Source organism: Eretmochelys imbricata, chromosome 3, assembly GCF_965152235.1.
Source record: "Eretmochelys imbricata isolate rEreImb1 chromosome 3, rEreImb1.hap1, whole genome shotgun sequence".
NCBI lineage: Eukaryota > Metazoa > Chordata > Testudines > Cheloniidae > Eretmochelys > Eretmochelys imbricata.
The window spans coordinates 36,114,630-36,129,547 of record NC_135574.1 but is presented as its reverse complement, the minus strand read 5'-3'; the positions used below and the strand labels follow the sequence as shown (position 1 = coordinate 36,129,547).

Genomic DNA, 14,918 nt, shown 5'->3' with positions numbered 1-14,918 from the left:
ATATGAATATGTAAGCGTTCAAAAATGGAATGGTTAATCTCTTAAGGAATTTTTTAAACCTATGGGTGAGATTCTCACCTTGCTCTGGCCCCTTCGTATTGTGTAAAGGGGCCAGAATGATGTAAAGGGGCTCTCAAAGCCCTGGATCTGGCCAAGGGAGACCACTACCCCAGGACAGAAACTGATCTAAGGACCCCCCTGCCTGTGCTGGCTCAAGGGGTGTGAGGAGCAATTGCACGGGTGCAGGCTGCAGCATGTAGCATTGTGAAGATGCTGGGCAATGCAACTGCCATAAGGCAGCCCAGGAAGGGTGCTGTAACTGAGACAGCCCTAGGGCTGTGTAAATTATGTTGGCAGCTACAAAGCAATCCAGAACTCAGAGTGCAGAGATGTCTTAAAAGCCACCTGACCCCCTTCTCCCTGTGCTGTGCCTCTTAGAAATACAGCCCAGCATCTCACCCGTCATACAGCTGAAAATACCTTACTAGAAATTAGACTCACATTCCCCAACCCTTAATTCACAAATTATACAAGAAATAGTCATATATTAAAACCATTCCATGATGCAGAAAACTGATGAATCACAATAACATAAACACAGCTAGTTTGCATTGTTTTTAAACAGTAAAATAATTAGCAGAATAAATTACATAAACCGTCCACGCACAAAACAGCATGCAGATAATTTATTCTACCAGTGGGAATGCTCCTCTAGTGTCTTCACTGGCTCTGTGACATTTCTAGTATCCCAGAATTTCACCTTGCAGTCATCTCCGCAACTAGCCAGGTAATACTGTTTATTGGGATTAAAGTCTAGGTCCCGCACCAGCTGTCCATGTGCATTTTCTATGTAATAGATCTGTCTGTAAAACATACATTAAGAATTAAAGGTAGTATGAAAGCTAACTGCAGTCTACTGATAAAAATCTGTTTCTCTAGTAACTTGGTTAATACTTTGGCACTGACAGAGCTAGGCCACATCTATACTATAATCTTTGGTTAATGCAAGTTACATCAGCATACAGCCATTGAGTCTGTACATCGCTTGTGGGCGTGCACACTTGGCTGTTTGCTTTGGGATGGTACGTACTCACCAGGAGCTGCTGCGTCAATGCAAAGTACAATGCACCATGTGTAGGTGTCCCAGTGTGCCACACGCCTTTGTACAGCGCAATGTCTTTTGGGAAATTTTCACAATGTGTTATGGGATAGAAGTGACTCGGCCAGGGATCTCTGAGAAATAAGGGTCAACTTCCTAGTGAGCAACTTTCTCCGCCCCACAATGCTAAGCATATCCCATAATTTTTGCACCTTTTTAAAAATACCTACAAACTCTGTGGCATTTTTCCGTGTTTGTCACCTATGATAGAAGCCTGCAGAGCTCTGCACTGTTCTCATTAATGTTGCAATGATCCGCTGGTATTTACAGAGCTGCAGAAAGTACTGCAACAATGGGAGACATGACAATGTCCTTGAGGACAGTTTGCTAAGAGACACAGTGAAAAACAATTCAAGGTTGTTAGTAGAATTCATGGAACAGTTGCAACAGTGAAATGCTGCTTCTGGGCCCGAGAAACAAGCACTGGCTGGTGGGATTGCATCCTAATGCAAGTTTGGGATGATGAGCAGTGGCTCAAGAATCTTCAGATATGAATGACCACATTCCTGGATCTATGTGCCAAGCTCGCCCCAGCCCTCCAGTGCAGGGACACCACACTGAGAGCTCCACTGGCTATGGCGAAGTGAGTGGGGACTGCACTGTGAAAGCTTGCAAATCCAGATTGCTACCACTCTGTGGGAAACCATTTTCGAGTTGGAAAATCCACAGTGGGGGCTACTATCATGCAAGTGTGTAGAGCCATTAAATAGTCTCATCCTATACAGGACAGTGACTCTTGGCAATAAGAAGGACATAGTGGATGGATTTGCAGCAATGGGGTTTCTGAACTGTGATGGGGGTGACAGATGGCATGCATATCCCTATTTTGGCACCAGCCCATATTGCCACAGAGTACGTTAACAGAATCGGGCTATGTTTCGGTGGCTATGCAAGCATTGGTAGCTCATCAGGTATGCTTTCTTGATATTAATGGGGGCTGGTCAGGGAAGGTGCATGATGCTCGCATCTTTAAGGACTATTCAGAAAGCTGCAAGCAGGGACATTCTTTCCACTGGTGGATTACCATTGGTAATACTGAAATGCCAAATACTAACTTTCTTCACCCTCTCCCCCATTCTATTCTCTTTCCCCTATCCTCTGAACATATGTCAGGCTTACCCCAATCTTAAAAGACCCTCCCTTGACCACACTTGTTTCTTCAACTACTGTCCCATCTTCTTCTTTCCCCTTTCTTCCAATCTTCTTGCAATTTATTCCCACTGCCTGGACTTCCTCTGATTTAATTTTCTCTTGGAAAATATGTTCTGGTTTCCATCTTCTCAGCTTGACATACACAGCTCTTATTACAATTACTAATGACCTCCTGCCCTAGCGTGAAGGCCTTTTTTTCTGTTCTTTTCCTCATTCGTCTAACACCTTCAGCTTCATTTTCTACCCACTCAAGGGGTTTCTTGACAGTATTCTCCTGCTTCTATTCTAGCTCTTCTTCAGTATCTCCCTCCTCCGTTTTCCCATTCTCTGCAGATTTTTATCTTTGGTTCCCTCATCTTTACTCCTTTATTCCTTAGTTATGGCTGAATTAATCTACTCTTATGGTTTCTATTCCTACTTCTGCCTACTTACAGGAGCTTTCTGCAAGTCAGCTAGTCTGGCTCCCCTTATTGATAAGAACCTGCTTTTTTCCCCAATGCAAATCAGTTATGCACTTCTGCTCTGTCCAAGCTCAGAAGCTCCATGGGTCTGAAGAGTCCCTCCTGCAGAATTCAGTAGCTTAAAGAACAGATCCTATGCAAAAATCCTGGTGTACAACTCAGTCCCGTGAGCTCCTAAACTCTGCAGAGTGGAAGCTTCAGACAAATCTTGGGGGATGTCAGAACTGTGGTTCAATATGTCTATACACCAACAGGTCCACATGCAGTTGGTGCAACATTTTCATACACATATAAAACGTGGGGAGCTGGGGCAGAATAGTTAAACTCCAGGAAATACAGTCACTCTACTTATTTAGTAGACAAATCAGACTAGCCTCTTTCTAGAGATACCACAGTCTCTTTAGCTCAGAGTTATTCTTGTTTGTATTTTTTTTTCATGTAGATTGCAAATAGTTCATTGTCTGAAGTCCATTGCTCTTCAAACTGGTTTTGGGACTGTCTAATCTGAGCTGTGATTTGTTCTATAGCTTCTATTTTGTTTAGACAAGCTGTAATTGTGAAGTTTGCTTTTGTAAACCATACCGTAGCATTTTTCTTTCAGTTACTGTTAATAACCTGAATAAATATTTTTCATTGGTGTTTACTAGGATACCTCATTAAACACAACGTTCAGAAGATTCCTCCATTAGGACTAGTAAGAAAGAGCATAAAACTTAAATGTATTGTGTGCATGGTCTTTAGCACTTAAACATAGTTAGGCTTTAAGCTCAAGTGTGAATACAACATGCTGAAATGAGATAATTACAGAAAACAAAGGAAAAGCCCCAAAAAATCCTTCTCCTTTGCCCTTCACCATTACCTCCTATATGTTTTTATTAAAGGCAGCCTTATTTATAAATATGAATTTAGATTTTTGCATGTCCTCTTACAGAACAATGAAAACGACAAGATGCTAGAAATACAAGAAAAAATGGTTTTTGATGATTGTATATATGTATAGTTAGCTTTGCTTTATGAAATTAAATAAACCTTTTAGCTTGGGAAACATGGGGACTTACTGCTGCACCCTGGGCTTGCAGGAGCCACAGAACTAAATTTGAAATCATCCCCCCTTTAAGGCAACAGAAGTTATTACAAGACATCCGTTTTCTCAGTTTAGTGATAAATTACTGTGTGCTAAGGGGATAAATGGTATCTTAAAAAAGCTTGCAGGCTTCTGTTGTTATGGCAACATATGTGCACATCACCACTCCTTTGCCTATCAAAATCACAACCAGAGCAGGTAGAGAGTCCCTAACTTGGTATATCTGCAGCATTTTGTTTATCTTGGCTCACTTTTTTTTTTAAATAAAGTCCATAATTGTGTGGAACTAGTATGTTATAATCTTAGATACAGTAGTTACTAAAATGGTAAAAGTAAAAGGTAAACTTACCCCCAAAGATTAAATTACCTTTAACCATCATACTATGGAGATAACAATTAGTGCACCATCAGTACCCTGATTTAAACAGACATTGATTTTCATGCTGAATTATGAAACAGCTCTAGTTTAAGCAATACTTATATTGTGTATTGAACCATCACCTTGGGACTACTGCATAGTTCAATGACACTCAATACACAAGGTAGATTTGAAGCTTAGAAAAAACCCCATGAGTAAACCTTTTACTTGAAAGCTCTGAATACACCAACAATGCAATCCAAATCCATTCCATTTACAATTATTTATGCAGTCACATCTTTTCTATCCTTTTTTTCAAAAAACAAGTCAAAAGTGATGAAAATTAACCTCCAGTAGAGAGTCTATTCTTTAAGAACAAGAGAGCAAATTTTTTTGTTACCTCATACTTCGAGTATCCCATCCTCGAATGGCAGTATCATTAGCTGTTGCAACCTGTGTACAATTGTGGTGTGGACTCCATCGTCCAGACGTAAATTTTAATTGCCCTTTTCCTTCCAATGCAGCAGAACTGGAGAGCTGTGCATTAAAAAAATGGGGTATTTACAAATAAGGCTAAAATTAAAATAAATGCAGGCATAGTACAAAAATTGCAAGCTGACCTACTGCTCCAAGTGCAAGAAAGTAAGGTAGAGATACTAGGATACTAATGGGGGGGAAATAAATAAACAAACACACACGTAAAAAAGTAAGTATGTAACAACCCAGACCAGTAAGTTTGTTTTCTAGCCCACACAATCTGAAGTAATTTTTATGAGGCTTATCCAGTGTAAGTTACTCAGCAGACAATGGATGTAAAGATCATTTTCTAACCTTCTTTACATTTCCAAAGAAAATTAAATTGTTTCATATAATTTGTTGAAACTTCATGGGAGTATTCAAACATCTGAAGATGGTTAACAAGCACAGATATATACGTACATTCAGTTACATGGAATTGCTCACAAGATATATCAATACTCAATGTTACTCAATACAGGAGTCCCAGGTTTAATCTAAATGAATGCACCTTCATTCAGTGTGCCCAGCCATTTCATAGCATCCTCATCAGAGCCAGAAGCCCACTGTCAAGTAAGTCAGTGGGCACTTGTCAAAAATATGTGACAGAGTCTGAAGTTGCCACATCTGCATTGTGGGTCATGAGAAAAACCCCATTTGAAGCGATTGGCCACATAATTGCCCTGTCTTGTTTGAAACTGGTTCAGGGATGACCACTGGTACCTTGGCAGGTCAAAACCTGGTGGGAAGATGGTTGGGTTGGTATGAGAGAGTGACTAATGACTGTCGTCGCTGACCAGTCATTAAGCCAAGCAGATGCCAGCATCTTGTCCTGTGGAGTCATACGTGACCATAAAGGGCATCCAGAAGACATACAAATTGGTGGGTGGTTGAAAAGGTCAGAGTAGAGAAGCAAGTCACTGTCCTCATGGATCTTGGCCAGGAGCATAATGGAAACCCCTTCATGGTGAATATGGGATGGTGCTATGTTACTAAGTATTGGCAGCCCTGGCAACAGTTGCACGTAAAGTCCTGGTAACAATGAGCAGAGCTTCAGTAAGTTCTACATAGACCAGCCTTGTGTGAGATGAGCAACACAAGACAGGAGCACAGTATTCTGCTGTTGAATAGCAGAGAGCAAGGGCTGATGTTCTAAGTGTCCGGGTGTTCACATCCCAGGTTGAGCCAGACAGTTTTCTGAGCATGTTGTTTTGAGTGCTAGTGGTCTTATTCAAGTGACTGCAGTACATCAATGACCTATCCAATATCAGGCCAAGGTAAACCAGATTTGGGTCATGCTGCAGGTGTTGGCCGTTTAATAAAGGCCAATGTAATTTTAAAAAAATTAAAATCCTGGTCCATTAGCATATAATCTACTACCATATAGTGAAAGGTGGATGATAGGTCATATGGCGAGAGTAAAAAGTTCTCATTTCAAAGTACAGAAGGAGGCTTGGAAGGGAAGCAGGACATAGGTTAGGATCTCTGGTTTCCTCTCTGCACTCTCATTCACCCTCTCAACACTGACAGAAAGACCACAATAGGTAACTGACTTTCCACAGAAGATGGGAAGATAAGTTCTCTCCAAGCCAAAGAGAGCAGGAAGAGGCCTTAAATATTGGAGGGTCAGAGTAATATTATTTAATTTAAATACCTTTGCTAAAATTAGGGGTTTGTATTTTATATTTTAAAGAAAAAAAATAAACCAACCTGCTATTAGTCACAGCACAACACTGTACAATTTCCACATGACTAAGCAAAGAAGTTAAACATGGTCATTTTGTTCATCCCCCTCCTTTCACTGCATTCTCTAAGTGATTTATGTAGAATACATTTAAATTGCTTTAGTGATACATATTCCACACACTATGAGATCTCACTGTAAGGAACTTTTGACCAATACCCAGAGCCTAACTTTTCCATGGCTCAACTCCATCCCATTACTTCTTCCCCTTCCTTGTTTTTTACACTCCACTTACTACTACAATTTCTAAATATTTGAAGTGAGCAAAGGTTAAAAGAATGCTTATTATGTTAAGTGACCGAATTGAGTTTTCACAGGTATAACCAAAGCTAAACATATCTAGCATCCATCTACTTGTAGGACTTTTAACAACTTCAGGTCTATGTTGTCAATATTGAAGAGATGTGATGCATAAGTTTATGCTTTATCATATTATAACAACATACACCTTTGTATTTTGCAAACCTTTTACTGCATCTGATAATTCAGACACAAACTCCTCCTCACTGGGGATTTTAAACTTAGCAATCGAGAAACCTTCAAAGCCAAGTACAATTTTTCAACCGCTGAAATTATTAAACTGGCTGAGATGTGCATGTCTTCAGAAACCTTTGCAAAGTATTTGTTTGTTGTGGTATAACAATGTAAGAGACCTATATGCATGGTTATATTTTGCTTATGTTTCCATCTTTTGAGTACACTTATGCCAAACAGTATTGTGAAAATTATTATTTGCTGTCCGAACAGTTTTTAAATCTTTTTGAACTGAAAACTTTCTATTTACCTTGGTACTCATGGTTGGTCTATCAATGTGGCATCTAAACATCTTTCTCAATAAAGTTGTCACTGAGCTCCAGTTGAAAAGACAGAATTCATCATGGAAAGATATTTCCTTTAAGTCAGGGCTTTGAGGCTCCGAAAGAAAGTGGTGCTGGGAAACTCACATAATTGTAATTGAGCTGTTTCAACTGTGTGGTTAAATGGGCACTTTTCTTTAGTGCTGTGAATCCAGCACCTACAAGGAGCACTTAAGTTTGTTTACATAAAATTCTGGTGAGCTTTAGAAGAATCCACAGATATCAACATTTGTCATCTTCCATAAAAAAAAAAAAAAAAAGACAGCCCTTGATGCACTTCGAGCCAAACACCTCCCCTATTGCATTCAAAATGGATATTCTAATCACCATACCAAGTCCATTTAGAAGATGGCTTCCCACCGAATTCAAGGAAAGAATCTCTCTTGACCAAATTCTTTTAAAAGATTATTTTTATATTTTTCTTTAACTATTTTAGATCAGTACATTTACCACACTACTGATGTAATTCAGACAAGTTTACAACACTTGCCCTGATCACCACAAGGGATCCCTCAGCTACACATCATTGTTCCATTAAAGCAGGCATTAAACAGTTTGTCCATTATCAAGATCTGCATAAAAAGGGTTCTTCCTCAACAGAAATTAACGGATGTCCACCCATTTCTCTACAGGTTGTCAGTGATTTCATTGTGGTCAAGCTTTTAAAGCCCTTCTAATATCCCCTACATCCTGTCAGAAAAGCTGAGGTTTTCCCTTGTTCAGGTAAGAATGATCTTAGCCAGGTAGGTCTGGACACAGTTTTAATGACTCGCCACATCCCTTTTTTAAAAAGCTGCAGTTTATTGATAAAGAAGAAATAAGATGGATAACATTCATCCATTGGATTCAAGATAATAAAAATATACTATACCATACTGTTTCTGTGTATGTATCATTTCATATATAGGATTTACTCCAACCTACACAGAAATGCACAGGACCTGAATGGGTCATCTCAAAAATTAAATTAAGTTTATTTAACCTTGAGAAAATAAACTTAGATAATCAGAGGGAAAGAAACAATAACACGGAAAATATACAAGAGTTCCAAATAAAATAAAACCACACATTTCTGTCTTATTTTTTCCGTATTTACTCCTGGGGTAGGAAAGCCTCCAAGCATTGTGTATCCAAAACATACCCCAGTGGATTAGTTCTGTCAGTTTTAGGAGAGATTTTTCCCATTTTAGCAGACATTTTAGGAAACTGATCTTATCTTAACCTCCACTGTCTAAAGTATTCTGCACAGACCTTGTGACCCTACACTTTAATGCACAATCCCTCACTGGTCTGGATTGAACCCCAGAACATGACAGACCTCTTCCAGGCATCTAAACGTGATTTGGGACTGGCACACTTCTAAAGATCAACCTTGATTCAGGTCTGAAATATAAAGGAGAAACTGTATACATTTAGAATTTGCCATTCCACCCCAGTTCTTCTCACATAATCCTTTCACCACTTCTATGAAATGAAACATACTTTTTCCAAGAAGGGAGGGAACACATTTACGGTTCAGGTCAAGTTGCCAATCAACTCAACACAGATTCCTACTGTAAAAAACATTATTTCAAACAAATCTTTCTTCCCCAGTGGATAACCATTCTCTGAACCTCTCATCCACACTTCTACAGCCACTGTTACACCACAACCCACACCACACAAAATGCAGTCAAAAATGAATTATCTTCTACTAAGCTGATAGTAAAGAGCTACATAAGAGTCAAACTGTCCGCACCCTGGCTCATGAGTCCTGGAACAGAAGAAAACTCAGATGGCACTGAAATAAGAGCCTGTGGGAAACAAATACAGTTTCAAAACCTTAGCTTTAGTTTTCCTTTGTACCTAAATGTGAGAAGAGGAAGACCAAAAGGAAAGGATCTATCTTCATCTCTTACTTCCCCCTCTCTGAAGGGGAAGGACGTTGATAAATTGGAGAGAGTTCGGGTAAGAGCCATCAGAAAGATTATAGGATTAGAAAATATGCCTTATGGTGACAGACTCAAGGAGCTCAATCTGTTTAGCTTAACAAAGAAAAGGTTGGGTAACTTGATTACAGTGTGTGTACCTACATTGAGAACAAATATTTAATAATGGGCTCTTCAGTCTAGCAGAGAAAGGTATAACACGATCCAATGGCTGGACATCAAAGCTAGTCAAATTCACACTAGAATTAAGGCGTACATTTTTAATGGTGAGAATTAATCAATCATTGGAACAACTTATTAAATGTTATGGTGGATTCTCCACTATTGACAATTTTAAAATCAAGATTGGATGTTTTTCTGAAAGATCTGCTTTAGGACTTATTTTAGGGAAGATCTGTGGCCTGTATTATACGGGAAGTCAGACTAGATAATCACAATGGTGCCTTCTGGCCTCGGAATCTATTATTTTGGAGGGAAGGAACAGAAGAGAAAGGAAGTTACTATATTTCCAGTAGTGAATAGAGAAGGGCCTTATTACAGGTCTTGTCTACACAAACAATTAGACAGGGGAAGCTGGGGTGTGAATCTACAGGATACTAGTTTGCCCCTAGTTGACCCTGCTAATTACATTACAGCACTTTGATCTAAGTCCTCTTTGAAACAAGACTAGCTCAAAGCCCATTAACAAACTGCTAATGTGCTGCTCCTGGGGGAATTCTGTGCCAAAAAATTAAAAATTCTGCAAAATTGTGCATATTTTATTTGTCAAAATAACAAAATATAATCACGGCAGTTTCAATTATTTTGATCATTTATTTTGGTATTTATTTCAAAATATCTGTGAACAAGTATGTCTGTAACAATGCAGACAAAAAAAGATTCAGGAAATGTTTTTGAGAAACAGATTCCTAACTAGGCATATTAATATATAACTGAGTAATAATTCATTTAAACTACAATACAGAAACATATTTCCCACACCTCAGAAGCAGTGCAAAGGTTTGGGGAAGTCTGGAGTAATGGAGGAGCTGAGGGAGAGGGAAATCATTGCTGGGAAGGAGCCTGGGAGTGAACGTGGAGGGCTGTTGGGTCTGGGTGCTAGAAGTATGGAACAGGTTTTTGGGGAGGCAGAGGAGGGATTGTTAGGTAGTTGGGGAGCCTCTCCCATGCAAAACCTGGCTGACCCCTAGTCTCTCCCACTCAGGCACACCTGCCCCTATCCCCAGGTGTCCCTGCACTCCCCTTCCCCCATCTCCATGGGTCCCTGCACCCCCATTCAGCCACCCCTTCTCCCCACATCCCCATGTGGCCCTGCATTCCCCAGATCCCCATGTCACTCTGCATCCCCATTCCCATTTAGTCCCTGTCCCGGTCTGTCCCCCACAATAGCCTTTTTGAGCCCTAGTCTATGTGTCCCGTCCCCCCACAGAAGCCCCATTTGCCCCGCTCTATCTGTCCCCTCCATATTCCATACCTCTTCACCTGGCCCTGCAGGGCACTGTGAAGAACGCAGCCTCTCCTCCTCCCTATTGGTGCTACTATTGTTGGTGAGCTGGCTGCCCTCTGTTTTGCAGTCACAGCAGCCCTGGGTTGGTGAAAGGCATAACTGCAGAGGCTCTCTGGCAGAATGTATTTTCTAGAGAGGAAAAAAAAAATCCACTGGGGACCTGAATTTGGCGCGTGCACAATGGCACAGAATGCCCCCAGGAAAAACGTGCACCAACAGACTCCACATGGCCAGTTAGACCATTACAGGCTAGTTTCCCACCCCCTTCTCCCTCAGCTTGCTGTTGTTTAATTGTACATGTATACAAGCCCTTACAGTAAGGGATCTTTTGGATCCCTGTCTGTCCATAGTTGAAAACATTCAGTTTAGAGTAAGGAATATACAGAATGCAGAAAGAGGAAAGACACCTGTTAATATGCCATCCTTAACAGCCAAAATCTCAGACCTCAAGTTATCTGAAGTGGCTTACACATTGTAATTTTGAAAAGAGAAAAGCTTATTTGTTGTATATTTTTAGGGTATGAAAGCAATGCATATAATATTCCTAAATTGTGTAAGAAACTCACATTGATTTTAGGATAGATATCCAAGAGAAAATAAAACATGAAAAGAGAGTGGAATGATAATATATGAGGGCTCTGATCAAGCAGAGCCCTTAACTATGTGCTTAACTGCTTTGCTGGATCAGGGCCTAAATTTGGTGACATACAAGGAACTGTAAGTTTATAATGTAATAAAATTATATAAGAATACTTATTTAACAAGTGAAATAGAAAAATCTGGGGGAATTTAAGGGACATGAGACGATCTACACGGTTTTGTACCTGAATAGCCCTCATGGAATGATGAGTTTCAAAGACAGAAAATATCTTGAATGGCCAAAAGTCTTCCTAGTTTTTAAGGACAGGTTTGAGTGTATTAAAGTATGAAATGTCTGGCCAATTTATCAGGATTCTGTCCCACATCACCGAAATATCAAGAAGGAATCAGATATTTCATTTTCTGCTTCAAGCTCTGGCTTCTCAAAGGCCGAATTGGAAAAAGGAGAACGAAGATATCCCATTTTCAAGCCAAAATGAAACTGAAGCCAAGTTTCCTAAAACAAACATATACCATACTTAAAAAGAAAAGGAGTACTTGTGGCACCTTAGAGACTAACCAATTTATTTGAGCATAAGCTTTCGTGAGCTACAGCTCACTTCATCGGATGCATACTGTGGAAACTGCAGAAGACTTCTGCAGTTTCCACAGGATGCGGCACCTTAGAGACTAACCAATTTATTTGAGCATAAGCTTTCGTGAGCTACAGCTCACTTCATCGGATGCATACTGTGGAAGACTTCCACAGTATGCATCCGATGAAGTGAGCTGTAGCTCACGAAAGCTTATGCTCAAATAAATTGGTTAGTCTCTAAGGTGCCACAAGTACTCCTTTTCTTTTTGAGAATACAGACTAACACGGCTGTTACTCTGAAATATACCATACTTGTTCACTATGTAAAACGCTTAATCTAGAGTTTATCATTCCAAAGTGGAAAGAGACTGCTGCAGAATTCATAAACTAGAGGTGAGATTGAATGGAATCTGAAATGTGGTTTCTATTGCATCAACAGTACGGTCCAGCAGTAAGAGCACCAGAGTGAGAGCAATGGGTCCTAGGTTTTATTTCTAGATTTGTCATTGACAAATTGTGTACCCTTGGCAAGTCCCTTGAGTTCTGTTCCTCAGTTTCCCCATTTGGAAGATAGAAGTAATGATTATGATTGCTATTGATAAATACATCAGAGGGATAAAAACCAGGAGAGGAGCAAATTAAATTAAAAGGCAATGTTGGCACAAGAATAAACAGATATAAACTGGCCACAAACAAGTTTAGGCTAGAGATTAGAAGAAGGTTACTAACCAGCAGTGGAGTAAGGTTCTGGAACAACCTTCAACAAAAATAATGGGGAACAACTAGTTTTAAAATTATGCTTGATAAATTTATAAACTGTGTCATATTTCAGAGTAACTGCACCTGTATCCCCTCTCCACAGCCTCTACAGAGCATCTACTTAAGGTTTCTGTCTCCCTCATTGCTGACTGGGACTTCAAGGTAACACGGCTCACTGCTTTATACTGCAATATCCTTAGCAAACCAGTCTATCTAAAGGCCAGCACCTAAGCTTTTCTTTTTCTTCTGGGGCTCTGAACAGTATATTGCTAGCAGTTACAAGTTACCATGCAGCTTTTTCTAAGCAAGCACATTTATTCTTAAGGTAGAAGCACTACAGAGAAAACAAAAAAAAATAAGAGTTCTGTGACAAAGCTCTGTCCTTGCCTCCGTGGGTCCCGCGTTTCTGGCAGATTTCGCTAGCCTCAGAGGCTCACCGTGACCCTGCACGTAACCCTTCTCTCTCTGGAGACAAGGGTCACAGTCTACTGAGCCATTTTCATCATAAGACAGCGAGGGAGGTGAGGAGAAGTTATCTTTCCTTGCACAGTCTCTGTTGTCTCCCAGTCTCAGTGATTAATCAGGGGCAAAGGTGTGTGTGGGGGAGGGAGGGAGTCCAGGCCCACCCTCTACTCCGGGCTCCAGCCCAGGGACCCTAATGGTGTCAGCTATGGTAGCTGACCTTTTAGAAACATGACATGTACAATTCCCTGGGCTACTTCCCCCACAGCAGCCCTTACTTCCTCAAGCTCCACTTCACCCTTCCCTCAGGGCCTCCTTCCTTGTGCCTGATATGGTGTGTACTGCTCAGCTTCTCCAATAGCACAACTTCCTCCCACAGCTCCTGACATGCACACCCACCTGACTGACTGGGAGGCTTTTAACTAGTTTCAGCCAGCCCCTGATTGGCTTCAGGTGTCCCAATCAACCTAGCCTTCTCCCGGCCTTCTGGAAAGTTCTTAATTGGCCCCAGGTGTCTTAATTGACCTAGAGCAGCTGCCATTTCACTTATCCTGGTACCAGGGACTTGTTTAGCCTGGACCTAATATATCTATCTCCCACTACTTTTCTATAGCCATCTGGCCTTGCCCCGTCACAGTTTCTGTACGCATGCTAGCAGCTTACCAGAGGTCACACATGAGTCTAGCCTGTTTTTGTGGTCTCCTAGTCACAAACACAGAGTCCATTTCTTTTCCATCACGTATATACCTTTAATTCTCAGTTTCCAAACATGACAGGATGTAGCTCAGGTGTACAGCAGGAGGAGCCTTTCACACAGCTTTTCTTCTCTATGCAGCTTACCCCCTTACTTCCTGTTCCTCCCAATTATATATCCTCCCCTTTACTATGCCAATTACCATATTAGACCAGCAACTATGACCTAGGGTCAGTAATCCCCACCCAGAACAGGTTGACTGATTCCAATTAAGCCTGCAGCCTTCTCTGTGCTGCAGCAACTTCAGGGACTGGGACGCTACAACTAGCTCTCCATCACAAGGTGTTTATAGCCTGAGTGATTCACCTTAATCACCCCACACTGGAGGAGCTAAAAACAACCCTCCCTTCCTGGAGTTGCACACAATCCATGGCCCAGATTGATACATAAATCATTTATAACCTTAACACAATACCTTCCCCCAAATGAAATTACATGACGGGATTATCTGCAGTAGTGGGGGACTAGATTCAATCATAGAATCATAGAACTGGAAGGGACCTTGAGAGGTCATCTAGTCCAGTCCCGTGCACTCATAGCAGGACTATATTATCTAGACCATCCCTGACAAGTGTTTGTCTAACCTGCTCTTAAAAACCTCCAATGATGGAGATTTCAGAACCTCCCTAATGCAATTTATTCCAGTGCTTAACTACTCTGACAGTTAGGAATTGTTTCCTAATGTCCAACCTAAACCTCCCTTGCTGTAATTTAAGTCCATTGCTTTTTGTCCTATTCTCAGAGGTTAAGAAAAATAATTTTTCTCCCTCCTCCTTGTAACAACCTTTTACGTACTTGAAAACTGTTATGTCCCCTCTCAGTCTTCTCTTTTCCCAACTAAAGAAACCCAATTTTTCCCGATCTTCCCTTATAGGTCATGTTTTCTAGACCTTTAATCACTTTGTTGCACTTCTCTGGACTCTCTCCAATTTGTCCATATCTTTCCTGAACTGTGGTGCCCAGAACTGGACACAATACTCCAGTTGAGGCCTAATCAGCGCAG

The 14,918-nt window shown here is 40.7% G+C and overlaps 1 protein-coding gene across 4 annotated transcripts in view; it reads right to left on the bottom strand.

Moving 5' to 3' along the window:
• The window catches only part of EIPR1 (EARP complex and GARP complex interacting protein 1), a 171,165-nt gene that overhangs the window by 18,999 nt on the left and 137,248 nt on the right, over window positions 1-14,918 (bottom strand). For all 4 annotated transcript variants that reach the window (XM_077812577.1, XM_077812578.1, XM_077812580.1 and 1 more), the window contains 2 exons: window positions 4,615-4,751; window positions 696-863 (listed from right to left, as the gene is read on the bottom strand). In XM_077812577.1, the coding sequence (XP_077668703.1) occupies window positions 696-863; window positions 4,615-4,751 (305 nt within the window). The remainder of the gene's footprint in view (window positions 1-695; window positions 864-4,614; window positions 4,752-14,918) is intronic.